This window comes from Haliaeetus albicilla, chromosome 9 (assembly GCF_947461875.1).
Source record: "Haliaeetus albicilla chromosome 9, bHalAlb1.1, whole genome shotgun sequence".
NCBI classification, from domain to species: domain Eukaryota; kingdom Metazoa; phylum Chordata; class Aves; order Accipitriformes; family Accipitridae; genus Haliaeetus; species Haliaeetus albicilla.
The window spans coordinates 26,481,908-26,498,932 of record NC_091491.1 but is presented as its reverse complement, the minus strand read 5'-3'; the positions used below and the strand labels follow the sequence as shown (position 1 = coordinate 26,498,932).

Sequence of the window (17,025 nt, the reverse complement as noted above, 5' to 3'; positions counted from 1 at the left end):
ATTGTACCATTTAAAGGTATAGTGACACATCTTATTTTCCCTTTTAATGTGGTTACGCTTAAATAAATAGAGATGCATAAAAAATAGGTTTTACAAGTAACACGAGTCACAAAAGAAAGGATACCTTTAACTGACAATTACATCTAGTACAAAGCATGTTGATTTCTAGATGAAAATTTTGTGTATAGGCACAAAAGATGTAACTTTTCCAAACTTACTGGATCAGGTATAAGTAAATGAGTATAAAAAAAACCTATCAAGAAAATCTGTATGTGACTCGAGCTTGGAGAGCTAAGGGAAGACGCAGCAGTGTGTTATCTTTTAAAGATCGTATCTCATGGATGGGCTGCTTTTCCAGGGATAAAGATTTTGTCAGCAGAAAATGAGGTACTGGGAACTAGCCTTATATTGTAATCCCTGGACCAGTGCTGTCCAGGCTTTTAATAGCCTGTGATCATAGCATAAGGCCAGTCTAGATGCCCCTGCTTTTCTTAAAGCTATATTAAGTTTATATGACTATTTCCACTTTTATATGCATGAAAAACATTTTGAGAGTCCTGCAGCAGAAATAGTAGGTTGTGAACACAGAGGACTCTGAACAGACTGCTTTGCTAGCTTCATCCAAATCCGTCCCAAAAAAGCAAAGTTATACCGAGGTAAAATAGGTCACTTCACAGGAGGAGTGTTGCACATTAGAACAGAAAGTGAAATGTAAAAGAAGCAAAACCAAAATAGTTATTCTGGTGACAGGGCTGCAGGTGACCTTTAAAAGTATTGGATTTGGTACAAGTGAAGGTTCATGTTTAGCAAGGCCTCCCCTTGTTCGCCTTTGAATCTGTCTAATGAGGTAGAAAATTTTAGACTTTTTTCCTGCAGTGGTGAAGTTACTTTAACTGAGAAAGTGCTATTTTAAACCCTGTAGGCATGCCAGTCACAGAGGTGAAAAAGCATTTGCTGCACTCTTTTTTCCTTAAGGACCCTTACAGATAATGAAGAATCTAGACACTTACCTCAGTGCATACCAGAAAAAAGGAAAAATAGGCAAAAAAAGCATAGCTGTACTCTTTTCAAAACCTTCTCACTTTGACTTTTTACACGCAGATTTGAATACCTCTTTAATTTCGATAACACTTTTGAGATTCATGATGACAGTGAGGTGCTGAAGAGAATGGGAATGTCCTTTGGGCTTGAGGCAGGCAAATGCTCAGCTGAGGACCTAAGAACTGCAAAATCCCTGGTGCCAAAAGCTTTAGAAGGCTACATCACAGGTAAGTTAGATGAGACTTTTAAATATTGTTCCTGATCAAATCCATAACATCAGTTAACTGAAGCAAATTTAATATTCACTTACGTGGGTATGTAATGTTTGAAGTTATATGGGAGCTAGTACGGTTGGTACGTAAGTTGCTTTACAGTTAATTTTGGAAGGTTTATCATAGTTGTCCTGTAAACTTAATTCACACTGATTTAAGAATTCAAAAATTTTTGATTCACAAAGCTTAAAACTCAGCCCAATATTTTCTCAGGTTTCTGGAGGGATTTCATCTATAAAGGAAATGTTACCCAATGAACTACTGTATACAGACCTTCATTTTTGAGGAAAGGGGGAACAAAGCTATTGCCCTGACTTCTCTGCTAACTAGGCTTTGGACTTGTTTAAATTACAGTAGTATAAAACTGTGTCTTTCACACAGGGAAGTTGGAAACTTCAAACATTTGACTTAAATTTTTTTTTTTTTTTTTTTTTTACACTTTCCTAAAGTTGATTCCCTTCTGTTTGGAACATTTAATCTTTATGTCAGGATCTTTTAAATGCACACTTTATATTAAAAATGCTATTTTGTTTTGATGAGAAAAATAGAGTTAAGTAGCCAGGAAGCTGAACATGTGTTTTTGTATTCTTGATTTTGCTATGTGAGAGAATTAAGAATGAAACAGTTTCTTAAAATTTGTCATGGTAAAACTCTGCTGGATATAAATTAGAATTCAGTTACATTCACTAAAATTAGTACATTTTAAATGGCTTTAACATTTCAAACTAAGATTTCATATTTTAATTTTGGTCAATTTTGAAATTACACACCAAGTCTTCATAAGGCTGCACTGGTGCCAAAAAGAGATGTTGAAAGTCATCTGGGTTTGTTCCTTGCAGGTTCATTCAACTATTATTTACCACATGATTTACCACCAATGTAAAAGACAGGAAAGGAGCAGAACCCACATCTTTTAATAGTGTTGCAGTCTTCAAGTTACTTAATTGCTCCCATGTATTGAAGAGCAAACTAAAATTTCTATTTCATTTTAAACCTGCATTAATTTATTTTCAGAGAATAGGGTTTCTTTACATTTACAAAAAACCCTGTGTCATTACACTATTTACTGAGTAAAACCAGCTTTTAAAGATTAAGCAATGAAACTACATGTCTTAACTAGTGATTAGTAGTCCATTTTAGTTTCTTTTGAAAAAAGATCAGTCACACCAATGTACTGCTGGTGGGGTTTTTTATTGAAAGCATTAAAGGCAAAACAACTGTGATGTTCCTGTGCAAGTGAGAAACAAATAGTACTCTGTTTCAAAGAAACCAAACAGAAAAAAACAGATTCTAAGATTGCATATTCTTAAAGAATGTTGTGATTAGGGTTATTTCCCTAGTAGCAGACCAGGAGCCAGAAACCTATCCAGATTTTTAATCATAAGAAATGTATTGATTTTATTTTTTACTCAGAATGCATTGAAGCAGGTAATGTACTCTTCAGACATGGGTTACATTCAGCTGTTTCAGCCTCTGGAAAAAATTAGTCCAGAAGTGTTGTTACTATGGTATGTACATTTAGTTTAAAGGTTTCTTCTGTCTGTTCTTGCTACTTAATTACACAACACAAATCTACAGTTAAGAGTATGAATTGCATAGTAGAGCTTTCTAATGGCAGTAACTGACAAATAAGGGGAACAGATTTACATGTTTTGCACAATACTTGAAAAGCCATCATTTGCCCGATTACATATTTTTGGTTAAGTACAACTTCCTTTAACCTTGGCAGTCTTTAGATATTGTTTATTACACTGCCAGTGTAGTGAAGTGGAAGGCTTATCACTGGTTTTTAGAATTCATCATTACTTCCATAGCTCTCACGATCACACCTTTAAGTACATTGGCTTCAGTCACTACTATACAAGAAAAGCAAATCAAGGTCTCATTTATTCACCAAGTAAGTTTATTACAACCAAGATTAAAAAGCTCTCCCACACTAGTTGACTCCATGAACTCAACTGCTGTAGAAACCAGTCCTGTTCTAATATGTCTAAGTAGGTAAGTCATTTCCCATACGATGTTAGTTTGACCTTAGCCTGGTCATCTTTTTTTCAGATAATTTCTAACTTACATGCACTAACAATAGTTTGTATTGTAATGCTTGCTAATAGGGCTGGAGAAACAGTTGGAAGAATCCAAGTCTTAACCAGTTCAATGAAAGAAATTCAAAATTAACAAAGAAAACTTGGACCATCCCAGCTTTAAAAAAAAAAAAAGAAGAAAAAGTAACTTATAGTTGCATTAAACATGCCAAATAATTTGCTTGGAACTGCTGAACTGATGTATGCATCAAAACCTTATTAGTGTATTTTTTTTTTTGCAGGAGGATCATGTGTTTTAGCCATTCTTTGAGTGCCCTAATTTGATAAAAGTAGTGTCTTGTAGGTTTTCTATAGGGTTTATGATGTTTTAGCAAAAAGTGTTGAGTATTTTTAATACGTATTTCAAATACTACATTGGTACGATCCTCAGGTGTCGTGACTAGCACTGAAATCAGCAGAACCTAGGGCATATTAACACCATAAAGTATTATGTATATCTTAAATGATGTTTGTAACACATTTTTCTGTTGCTTGATTGTCGTAATTGATGCAGACTTCTAAAACTGACATGATTTGACCTTACTTTTTCTTGTTTCCAAAGAGGGAGTAAGAGTAGAAGATACAGCAGCTTAACCATAACTTACAGTAAAAGTTAACATTAAAGTATTGCTTTAGCTAAGTCAGAAATCTAGAAAAAGTGATGGACATACAACAGACTGCACTACAACCACAGTATTTGCCAGCTTCATACCTATGGAAGGGGCAATGTTTTTTTCTAACAAACATGACACTTGCACCAGCTTAAGATGGCATCCCAGGGTCACAATCCTAAATACACACTGCTGCCCATTTCTTCATTTTGACACAGTTAATTTTCCTCTGCCCTCTTCATGAGCTTGTTCAGGGTACTAAACCAGAGGCTTTTTATCTGGCGGAGGAGTTTCTGACAATTTAGCATGTAGAAATATCTAGCTACAGGCTCAAACCAGAACAGTTCAAGTGTAAAGGAGGGAGTGAGATTGCTAGGTGAACAGAAACATGCCACTGATGGAGACGAGCATCAGCTCTTGTAGAACCATATCCAGAGTAACATCCTGTGCCTTTTAAGCCATGCATATACTACAGGCAGTTAACACAAAACCAAGTCCTGCCTTTGTCAGTTGAGTCCTCGCTGCTAAAAATGAGACTACAAATAAAAAAAGCAGGAAACAAAAATTCTGAGACACTAATGGTTGTGGTAACAACATCCCACTAAAGCAGTGGGCAGGGAAGGTGGTGCAGTTTAGGATCTCTAGATTACAACACTTTTATTCTTCCCTGCATGAAGAAGTGCTCTGCAATCTACCTGCGTAATAAGCCTTGGCTGCAAAATGGGCTGGAGTTGGAACTGAAGAGATAAGAGTAGCTACTGAATGAATGAGCTTGTTCAACTGTCAACAATAATCCTATGCAACACTTTTACTTTTGCATTAACTGCTAAAGGCTATCGAGGGTATTCCTTTAGAGACTTCTCATGTAAAGTACAAATTTCTACCAAGTATATCTCCTGCAAGATATGCCTAGTTCATAATCAGGATGACACTCTTATATTGAACTGTACCACATTGGGAAGTTTTTTCCAAGCTGCTTTCCCTGGTTCCTAAATGTAGCTCTTAGTAATTTATCAACTCTGCTAGAAATAGTAAGTCTTCTCATTGTAGGCAGACTTAGATTTTTTGACAGTCTTTTCCAGACAGGAAATGGCTTCTTAAATGCCCCTTCTTTCACACACTTCCTCTTTTCCCTGGCTTCTCAGAGCCCACTGGAAAATAGAATTTAGAAATACAAGGCAATGAAAGTACAAGGCAGGGATGTGCATCTATGAACCTTCTTTCAGCCCTCTGTGTAGAATCCGTATTTACCTTCACCTTGCTCTTCAAAAAGAAAAGCTAACTAGCTATTATCCCAAAATGTTAATAAAATGAAGATTACTAGTAGTGACTTGTTATTCCTCTGGAATATTAAGCATGTACACACAGGTACACCCCTTCAAAAGACCAGAAAACAACACTGTGATCCATCTCTAATCCACTTCATTAATCTAAATACAATGCAGTCATTCCAAATGGTTCAGTCTCCTCCTGCAAAGACAGGGGGAGACTGTCAGAACATGTTCTCTGTAAAAACGAACCTGCATTTAAGGTAATCTTAATTAAAGCCATCGAGCTATGTCCATATTCCACTCTTCAGATCTATTCCATCCTCACAGATTGCCCTAAAGCTGCAACTTGTTGTCTTCTGTCATGTTCCAAAGACTCTGCTGGCAGGAACATCAACCTTGCTAGCCCTGCTTTGTAACATGTCATTTAAATACCTTGCTGCTAACAAGTCTCCACAGCACAAAACAAGGCAGTCTGTGGCTCCCAATGGATGATGAACCAATTTATGTGGCTGTGACAACCTGCTTAAAACAGTCCCCGTGCTAGGCAGTACACTGTCAAATCTCAAGGAGCCAAAGCTTAACAAGAACACAGAAGGACAAATGAGAAAGTGTATGTAACAAACACATTTAGTTATTCCTCTTATCTGCTTCTAGATAAAATATGAATAGTGCAATCCCATTTTACTGCTATCATGCTGTACAGAACAGAGGTTTCATTAGGCATAGAAAATAATAGTAAGGTCTGCCAACTCCTGGTTTAATGCCTCCAGCTCGAACCACACACAAGCACCACGAAAAAGAACTAGACAGTCCTGATGATAACTTTATTTTAACTTTGTGTTGAGATGGAATGTGGGTAGGTCAATAGAAACACCTTATCTAAGAAACAAATTAAAAACACACCCTACACCCCCCCCCCCAAAATTATCCCTTAAGTGTAATTGGGTCAATGGACTTGTTTTGTTGATTCTCTTGGCAGAAATGTGCATAACTGGAAACAACTGACAGGCATTACTTGTTAGGGGATCTGAAAACAAGTACTATGAGGGTCCCTCAGAGGGCTTTTAAGAAATTACCTTAAGGAATTCAGCATTATTGCAAGACCATTTTAATCCTCAAATTTCCTGTCCCTAGGGAGACATACACATCACACATGCAGTGTACGACAGGCGCTTTCTCATACTCTTGGCACAAGACCTTTTGCTGTGGTCTGCTCATGTCCGCAGCTGATTGCTGCCTCTATTCATTGTCAGAATGGGTTAGGGGGCTGTGTTACAGCCAGCTGTGAGACCACCAAAACGAAACTGCCTTTGGCTATCAGAACACACACAACTGAAATGCATACTGCCTTGGTGGCTTCACTGCAGTATCTCCAGTCCTGACAAGTACAGTTCCATTTGTACCTTCACCAAGCACAACAGCAAAGGCACTTAGAGCTGTTGGGGCATTTGATAGGATCAGTCTGTAGCAGGAGATTTCCACGAAGGACTCCAAAACTCTATTTCAGGTACCTGTGATTGATTGCATAGGCCTACTAGGCAGGGTCATCTGCAGTGTGAATTCTCTTCAGAGGGAAAAGCTTCATAGAAATAACCACAGTTCTGAGTGAGGGAGTGCAAGGCTTGTGTGCATCCACAAACACTGGGGGGGGGTGTATATACATAAATAAAAATATATAAAATTTAATCTTGAGTAAACAGGACACATTTACAGTATAAAATCAACTCAAGCTACTGGTACCTTCACTTCTAAACTAAGGAATCCCAACTGCAAAGAGAATGCAAAGTTTAAGATTGTAAAAGGAAGAAAAAATTTAAGTAACTATCATAAATACAATTATCCTTTCTTCTAGATATGTCTGCAGGATTTTCATGGATAAACCAAGGGTTACTTTCAAGTTCAGCACAAGCAGTTTCACATTTAGAGGTAGCAGGAGGTACTTCTGATGCTAAATCAAGGTAAATAAAATAATTTTTTATTCAAGGATAGCAATACATGCTTGTAGTACTATCAGTAACCTCACTATTTCATACCATTTACAGGCAGGAAATAAGATCTTTTCTATTATGGTTGATTTTTGATTGTGGAAAGGCTCCTATTCTGTCGTCTTGGTAATTGTATTTGAAAGGTCAATTCAACATGCTTTGAATTTTGAGCATACTAGTTATTTTGTATCCATGTTTCAAAAGAATACAAACACTTCCAAGCCCTAATAATAAGGATAGAGTTTTCCTGATTAACCTTAAATTCCTGTCTGGGCATGGACTAGAAATATGTAATTACACGTGGAAAAAAAGCCTGATAATACTTCTGAAGAATACAAGAGAATGTTTGGTGTCTAAATGCACTACTGCTTAAACTCTCTTGAAAGAGGTTTAGTCCACACAGTCTAATTATAATTTTAAATTAAAAAACAACAACAACAAAAAACCCAATCCAAAAAATACCTCAACAACCATACTTTGCTTGGAGGTTACCTGTAACTTAGAAAATGGAAAGAGGGATTATTCTGGGACAGGTTCTTCATAGCATTTAATAGCTTAATTCCATATTGGAAGCATTTCTGTGTATTGACAAAATTGTGATAGATTTAGTCTTTTCTAAGCTTTCTTTGGCTTGAGCAATTCTGCTAGTTGGTTATGGAAAAAAAAGCCATCCGGTAATCTTTTTTTATGTGACTGTGCAGTATTTTAGCAGTTTTCATAACTATTAGGTGTGTTAAATGTAAAGCTTTTAGATTTTTCCTTGTTAGTAGCATTTCTTTAAGTAAGGAAAAGCAGAGGCCAAAAAGAAAGCTTAGAACTTCACGAGAAATGCTCTAAACTTCGACATTTCTGTTGTTTTGATAGTGAGAATCCAGGGTTGTGTTTGGATGCTGAAGTGGCCTTAGCAACTGGGCAGTTTCTTGCCCCTAGCAGTCAACAGTCCAGCAGTGCAACATCACGCCACTCTGAATCACGGGGAGAAACTCCATGCTCATTCAATGATGAAGATGAAGAGGATGAAGATGAGGATTCTTCCTCCCCAGAATAAGGACAGTAGAACACAGAATATACAAAATGCTGCTCATAAATATTCTTAATGGGAGCTCCTGCTTGGATTTTACTTAAAAGTTTCTTGCCTTGGTTTGCACTGTGTTCAGTGAAGCAAAATGGAAGCTTCAAACAAATTCATCCACAGCTGAAATTGAAAACTTTTTGTAACTGAACACGGAGTGACACACAGACACAGAGAAATTTGTTTTTTATCAACTATAACCAAGGAAAAGAACAAAGTCCCTGGAGATTTGGCGAAGTAAACATTGAGTTCATGTTTTCCGTTTTGGGACATTGTGTCTCAAGTCTCTGTCTTCCCCATATCTTTACCACATGGAGAAGAAAACAGAGTCAGTCAACAAACACCAATTCGTGCATTGTCTTTTGGCTGTGCTACCTTTAGAAAAAGGGGGAAGAGAGAGCATGCGCAAATGCGCTAAAATAGCTATTTAAAACTATCTTATATGAAAATTGTTCTAGGGCAAAGGGGCTGTTAGAATGTTTGCTTTTTTCTGTTCAACTTGCTGTATAGAAGATTCTTAAAGTAATATAAATTGCAAGTGATTAAATGAATCTTGAAATAGTTTAAATCCATTTTAGATACTCTAAAAGTTAACAATAGTATGTCTGTTTTGAAAGGTTCGTACATTCATTTATACTGCAGACCTAATTTATTACAAATAAGTGATTATTCTTAGCCATTATTAAACCGTCAGGATAAAAACAGCAGTATTCTCTGCACCAGCTTTTTTCAAGGAAAAAAGTTTAAAAATTGTATTTCTAGATTATAGTGTATCCAGTATTGCTTCTCCTTTACTGTTCTAACTTTATAACCCCTTTGATTTTATAGCATGTGTTGTTTTATTTTTTTTTTAAAAAAGGCCTTTATGTTAAGGAGCTCAGGCAGCATGTTTTCAAGGCAGTATATTCAAATTCAAGGTGGGCAGGTCACGTAACTTCTAAAGTCACAGGTTGAGGTTCTTAGGAAAAAAAAAAATAAAATTTCAACAATACATCATTTCATGTTTTGCATTCCAGTCATCTTGGATTACGATAGACTTTCTTAAAATGAACTTCTGTTGTACTCGCCTTGATACGCCTTAGAAAAATAGTAGTATCAAACCACTTTTTAAAATAATTTGGGGCTAAAATTACATAACATGAATCCCATCTGAACCATTAATCCACGTTCTATAGTTAACATCACATCCAATCATAAAGACCTTTTTAAAAAAAAAAACTTTGAATAACAGAGCAAAATACACTGTAGATATACCCTTCCGATGGTGTCCTAACATTCAGTATTTTAGCTAGTCTCGAAGTTAACTTTTTAATTAGGTAAATCCAGTTTAAAATAGTGTTACTTCTTTTTAGTTTTTATACTGTATGTAAATAGTTGACCTATTTCTAAGTACCCGTGTATTAGCTGTCAGCTCAAAGACGTTGGCTCTGTTGCTTAGTTACGAGATCAGGCAGCTTGTCATACTGTCACTTGCTTGAGCAATGGCAGCAAACTGTATCCCTTGACTGCTCTAGTACAGTGTGCAGTATGTCCACATCATCTTTTACAGACAAACCCGCACTCAATCCAACAAGATCCAAAAGCACCAAGCCTGAGCTAGTGAGATAAACTGAGGCTCCAGCTAAAAAGCTGCCGGCTGTTGTACAAGAGTTGGCACACAACTAGCTATGTACAGGACAGGTAAAACTGCAAGTAACATACAAGCACACTGGCATGTTTGCATTAAAAATTTAGAAACTTTTCACAGATAGTTGGAACTTCTGCATTTGCGGTACAGTTAGGGCGGCACCATTATTTAGGTATACCTCTTGACTGAGCACGTAGAGCTATCTGGCTTACACAAGTGAGTTGCAAATGCACAAATTAAAAGAATTCTTATATGCCTACCATGTTATTCACCCTCTGAGCAAGACTGTTAAGGCTGTCCTGTGCTCATGGCTCACAGGCAACAGCAGACTGAGGGATTTACACCACCTCACTTCAACCAAATCTGCAACGCTACCTCTATATGAAGAAAAGCTTTACAAATGCAAAATAATAATTCTTGCCGAGAGAGTCAATGCACTTGACTGAAGCGGCTCACTTTTGAAATAAGATGAGGAGAAGGTTACAAGATATTCCACACATATTACTATGGAATTGTCAGCTTCATGAATGACATTTAATTTGAACAGGTAATTGCCTTTATTCTTAAAAACCCATTTTTTCAAAACCTGTCATGTCAGTCAGCTTTCATTGGAGAGGGGAGATCAAAGATATCTGATGTATGCGGGATCCTAAAGAACTCTTTAAGAGGGGAACATTTAAGTTATTATTCCACCCGCCCCAATAAATTAGGGGCACATTTAACTTCACACTTTCTTCACACTTCCCACTCAAGATCTCTGTAAAAAAGAAAAACCAGCAAAACACTAAACAATTGCTAAAGAGGAGCACTTTGAACTGTAAGAACCTGGCAAAAAAAGGCTTCCTGCCCAGAAATGGAATGTATTTTATTAGCAGTCAGTGTGCTTTTTCTGCTTTACAGGAGGAAGATCTTCAATTATATCCTCCTTCCATTGACGTCCATGTCCTTCAAAGCAGCAGACTGCGTAACTACTTGCTTTCTGGCAATCTTCAAGCTATCAACTTAAAAAAAAAAAAAAAATCTAGGAGCACATAACATTTATTTAGACAGTTGAACCAAGACTTTAAAAGTTATTTTTCCTGAACTAGTTGAATACAAAGGACAAAACAAGTTATAACATTTAGAAGAGACTTCAAAAGGAAATTCCTTCCTTGGGATTCTTTGTGCCAAGTTCCAGCTGAGGATGAAGTTCAACTAAAGCACTGCAGTCTTGTGGTTACACTAAAGTCTGGGAACTTAGGAAAATTTTGGGCCTTATCCAGCCATAGTCAGTCATGTATGATCTCAGGCAAACCTTTCAATCATTCTTGTTGATCTTAGCTGACATATTAAAAAAAAAAAAAAACAACACAAAAAAACCCAAAACAAAACAAGTAAATGCAGGATCTCACAAAATGCAGCTGTTGCATCTGAGTGGAGCTTTGAGCAATTACGAGTGACAAGAAGATTGAGGGTATTAAGCAACCACACAGCTCCCACGAAGCTGATGGAAGTAGTTGTGCTCAGTTGCTTCAACGTGCAGGCCTTCCCTCTGAAGGCCAGCAGCAGATACTTTCCAGAATAAAATTGTAATTAGCAAGACTGGTTTTCCCATTTTCTGTTCAGTTACCATCATCCTCTCTTGTCTTGCGCAATACCCATGACATTCATTCCCATGAAACAAGTAGCAACTGGTACTCGATGGTATCTCTTATGAGACAAAGTTAACATTTAAATCTTCATGCGTGACATGTTTCTGTCTTGGAACACTATTTCTTCGTTACACATTCAGAAGGCACTTGGCTGCAAGCAATATAGTGTTATGTGTAAATGCTTTCATATATATTGCAGTAAACAGCTTTATTTCTGGATTTATTTTATGGTGCTTGAAAAATCTGAATTTGACTTAGAAAGTCAGCACCACAAACTAGATGAAAAAATAGGAGTGGGAGACAGCATTTTTCTATTATGTGGAAATCTGACCTAATGTATGTGGATTTTGGTTTTTAAAATTAAGGTGTGCTGGTCTTCTCATTTCAACACTGGAATTAACGGCAACAATCCATCTAATCTAATAAAGTACGTATATTTAAGTAAAGACTAAAGCAAATGATACCAATTTAACTGAAGGTATGATTTTTAACTAACTTCATTAAACCTAGTACAAGCCACACTGCAGATACTTCCATTTTGGTTAAGGGTTTTGCTTAGTTTTTTTTCAACTATAGCTTGCAAATACTCCTAATCCTTTTGAGCTGCTGGAAATTGCTGAGTACACTGAATACCCACAGAAGGACTTGTGCTGATCAACTAAGTCAGCCTGAAGTAACATTATGTAAAAAGGCCTAATTAAAAAAAAAAATTAGAATTTGGTTAAGATAAACAAAACCCTCCAATTCATACATAAAATGATCCTTGAATTTAGAATTCCACAGTTAAGGTTTTAAATGTCAAGTGCTCTTTCTTCTGACCATATCCACCATTTTAATTCAAGAGCACAACTGAAACTTAATCACATTTGAACACTGGGCAATACTAATTTTTATAATTAACTGGCTCTTTTCAGCTGAAAATAATGCAGGCAGTTTATCGAAGACTTTCCTTTTAGTGAGTTAAAGATGTTTGGGTTTTGGATTAATATAAAAACAAAGCCAGTAACCACAGGGTATAGTACATAGTAAACAAACCAAAACAAGTTACCTTCTCACTGACCCACCTAATTTGTATCTTTTCATTACAAGAGTCTCTCAGGAACATAAGTATTTTAAATAACCAGATATAATGAAGCTGGGAAAAGACTGTATGAGCTTTTTAAATTTTTTATTTAAAAAATTCTAGTACTAGTCATACTTTGAGGTGACATCCTTCTGCTTACTACAGGCTTAATTAATTTTAAAGAAATGCTGCGGTTCAGTTACTCCAAGGCCTGGTGTATTTTATGGCTGAAGGCGTCTCAGCCTTCAGCACTGAGTAATGGTGCCTATTGCAGCATTACTGATGAACGAGGAAGAGGCTAAGGACCATTGCTCTGTTTATTTTGTTTTTTACAATGTGCCACTTCTTGAATTCTGACCTATGTTTAGAAGTAATACGCCAATAAATAATTCCTCATTTCTGATTATCACATACCTACCCTTGCAAGCATGTTCCCAGCTCTAAATACTTAATTTTCTGCTGGCAGGTGTTCACATAACCAAATGCTGATACCATGAAACTTCCTGAAACTTTCATTCCTTAGACTTAACCACGTTCCCAAATCAGATTGTCTCTTTCCTATTTAGCTGTTAGAAATTAGTCTGGTGTGTGTTTTTAAGAGGCTGTGAGCAACTGTTTTCCCCCAGACCCAGGTATATTGCCCAAAAAATCCCCACAACCAATGTTGCTCCCAGTTGTTGATTCCCTCTGTTAAGTATTAATATCCTTTCAAGTCACTGTGGAGCTGCTCGTACAAGTACTTCCTAGCTCGTTCAATCTAATTACCTGAGCTGGCCTCCATGGATACCTAACCGAGCTGGTACTGACAGTTAGGTGAGGGAATGCTCATAAAAGCACTCTGACAGTAACAATTGAAGGGGCTGTTTATCACAGCTGTTTAGAGAGTGCATATTCATTTCTACATCTTTAATACTCCTACCTTGTCTGGCCTACCCCAAAGATCAGCCAAAACCAAAATGTTTTCTTTTTGCTTACATCTTTTTGACACTACCCAAGAATCCAACATTTAGGATATCCACCTAACCTGCAGGACACCAAAAATCCTTGCTCAAAATTGGGCAGAAGAAACATCTGAGATCTAACCATCCAAATCCCAGGAGAAAGCCTCCTGCTTAGGAACAATATGGAGCAAATGAATAACTTCTTAGTTTTTCCTTTCTCCAATAAGAAAAGCAGGCTAACCTGGATCAGATCAGTATCTGTAGGAGGGCCATGATAATTCCAAGCAGATACAGGAACCTCCCAGTAGCCCACAGTTGCACTTCTTCTTAGTACTGGCTAGAGTAAGTGGCAAGCACTTAATCTTCTGACATCTCTAAATACCATTCTTAAATACTTAATGCTCTCCAGGTGTAGGTGTTTTACATATATTAACACCATGGGGATAGCAGGATACAGCTATGTAAAATTTAAATCCAGTTATAGATGTAAATCAAACTCATGTATGCAGTATATAGGAAACTTTTTCCAAGACAAAAACGAGTCTTCAACAGTGACTTGTTTTTAGCCTATTCTCATTACCCAGGCTGAGTGAAACAGAGCAATTAATCCCTAGCACTATCTGGTTCTTGTGCCTTCCATGAAGCAGCAGTGGTACACCCGTAAGACCAAGGCAGTCCAAGAGGGGAAAAAACCACCACGTATCCATAGCCCTTCCCATTGAAATTTTTAGGTCACATACAATTATTCTGAACAGCCACAAAAGTTAAAGCATTGACCAGAAAAGGTTAAGTCCACAAAATCAGTCTCCAGTGTTTTTGGTGGGTTGGTTAAATCTCTAACATAACTTTAACAATTAGTAGATTTGGTTGCACTCATGCAGGGATTAAGCGGATCTCCCAGAATTTCCCTAGGAAAACACCAGCTGAATCACAAGCCATCACACAAGTTCCTGGCACATTTCCCTTGTCTCTAAAGCCAGGCTGTACTTATGAAAAATACTTCAGAGAAGTATATGCAAATGTTACGACACTGTGTCTCACAAGTACCTACTGTGAAAAAATTAATCCTACTTTGAACAAACCTGAAGAACTAGGATACAAGTTCATCCTCGTTCCTTAGGTCCTGACTGCAAATAATGCCCCAGGACCAAGGCATCAACCTTTGTATTTGCATATCCTACATCACATCAGGAGTAACTAGCCAGCAAGTACAGGCACAGTTTTTACAACAGTACATGTCTGTTGGCACTTCTTAGATGATCTGGCAATAGATCAATCCCTTGGCAATGAGTTAACACTGACATACACATCAACCAATGTTACAGAGCCGCTGCAACACGCAGTATATGGTAAAAGCAGGTCCATCTGTCCCCCAGTTACAGTACCACTTTTTAACATCTACTATATTCTACATGGAAGTAGAGAGTGGTAGAGACACTTCCTTTTTATGTTTAAAATGCAGAAACCACTTGAAACTCCATTAACTTTTAAATGAAATAAGACTTTTTTTTTTTTTTTTTTTAAGAACAAGGCCAGTCATGGACAAAGGTATTTTATGACCTTTTTCAATGCTGAACTGAGAGTTTGTAAACATGGTGGGTGAGAAGAAAAGCAACACCAACAAATCCAATTTATGAGGGTGCTAACTATATGGGATTTGAAGTTTTAATTAATTTTTTAATCCACTCGTCTTTCCCCCAACATATATATTGGCTTAAAGTGTCACGCAAACACTTTGGTAGAAATTTTTCTCCCTTTTCTTGTGTTAGACTCTTGCGTCTTCAAGAAAGTCCAAGTTGTCCATCTCTTAAACAATTTGCTGTGTATTTTTGAATTATCCATAGATTTCTTTCTTTCCAAATACCTTTAAATTATAAAGTTTTATTTTTGCAGAAAGACTTCTATTAAGCTATGCTGATTTTTTGTCCTGATCAAATAGTGTTAATTTCTACTACCACATTGTATGTGGCTAGGAGTAGTGTAAAAAAGAATGTGGTAGTATTATATGTGCTTTAAACACTGACAAAGATATAAAAAATGCATATACAAAGTTTTACTTTCCTAATAGGAACACTGGCATTAGCAAATAGTATATTTGAACCAATAGGAAATATTACTTTGTAGTAGCAAACACTTTGTAAATAAAAACTTGTTATTTTTTTAATGGAAATTTTATAGAAAAAGATATTTCTGTATACTCAATTGATCCCATGTTTACTGAAAATGCTGCAAGTGGGAATTGTACATTGCAAAATGGGGGTGGGGAGCAGACAAGTCTGAAGTGAAAACTATGTATGCTTTGGAGAAAAACATCCAGTTGTCTGTGAACAGGAACGTAAAGCTTAACTGTAGAAGAACTGAATAAAAGAATTTCAAGGCAACAGGACTGGGCTTGTTTTTGAGAAAAACATTGTGGAAAAAAGTTGTTCAAGGTTAATGTTGACAGTACCTGCACTTAATTAAAAAAAAAAAGAAACCTCCTACTTTACAATTTAATGTCCAAGAAATATTGCATCCTTTGGTGTTTTGAAAATACATACAAAAATCTAGCAATTACAGCCTCATTGGTTAGTTTACCATTCAGAAAAACTTAATATGTCATTATCCAGGGAAAGATGCTGGACTTCTGAAATTGTTACATTTTGACAAAGTAACTTGACAAAATGTTTAGGAATATTATTGTCCCTATCTCATCAAGACATGCACCCAAACTATACCTAAAAGAAGGCCTCAGAAACAGCTAATCAATTTCAATGTCAAATTGAATGCACATTTCACACAGACTTTTTCATTCTGTTTTCTTAAAAGTGTTAGGTCTTTCTATTTAACAGTCAAGTCTGCGAGGAAGGAATTCACAGCATTCTCCTCAGCATGCCATATTCCAGTGCTCTGTGTGCTACCCTTGTGTCTCATGCTAAATCCTCTATCTTGTGGACACCCTTCAAACATCTATAGGCTCTGAACATATATCCTTCCAAACCCCTTCCCCATATTTTGTTAGCAAGAATCCAAATGATAAGAATTTAAGAAGCATTAAATACGGTCCCTCATCATCATCTGTGTTGGTTTTCCAACTCCACCAAATAAAAAATTGCCAAGTAATTTGACAATGCTCATTTTTCTCCACATGCTCCAAAGACCCATGACTCAATATTTTTAATCTCAAACCAGCTGAAAGGATAGGTTAAAAGACAATAGGAAAAGACTTGAAAAACTCTAAATTCATTCTTGCGTAATAAATAGAAACTCTAGCACAGATCCCTTTCATTTAAAATGTGTTGGTGTCATGGTTTAACCCCAGCCAGCAACTAAGCACCACACATAGACGCTCACTCACTCCTCCCCACAGTGGGATGGGGGAGAGAATGGGGAAAAAAAAAAGTAAAACTTGTGGGTTGAGATAATAACAGTTTAATAGTACAGAAAGGAA

The 17,025-nt window shown here is 36.7% G+C and overlaps 1 protein-coding gene across 10 annotated transcripts in view; it reads left to right on the top strand.

Annotated features, from left to right (window-relative positions):
• Nucleotides 1-15,981, top strand: part of TFDP2 (transcription factor Dp-2) — a 64,038-nt gene extending 48,057 nt beyond the window's left edge. For 9 of the 10 annotated variants that reach the window (XM_069792220.1, XM_069792218.1, XM_069792217.1 and 6 more), the window contains 3 exons: nt 1,102-1,268; nt 7,129-7,234; nt 8,126-15,981. In XM_069792220.1, coding sequence (XP_069648321.1) covers nt 1,102-1,268; nt 7,129-7,234; nt 8,126-8,309 — 457 coding nt within the window. In that variant the 3' untranslated portion in view covers nt 8,310-15,981. The remainder of the gene's footprint in view (nt 1-1,101; nt 1,269-7,128; nt 7,235-8,125) is intronic. The other variant, XR_011326181.1, reaches the window with a different exon arrangement.
• Nucleotides 15,982-17,025: the final 1,044 nt, after the last annotated feature.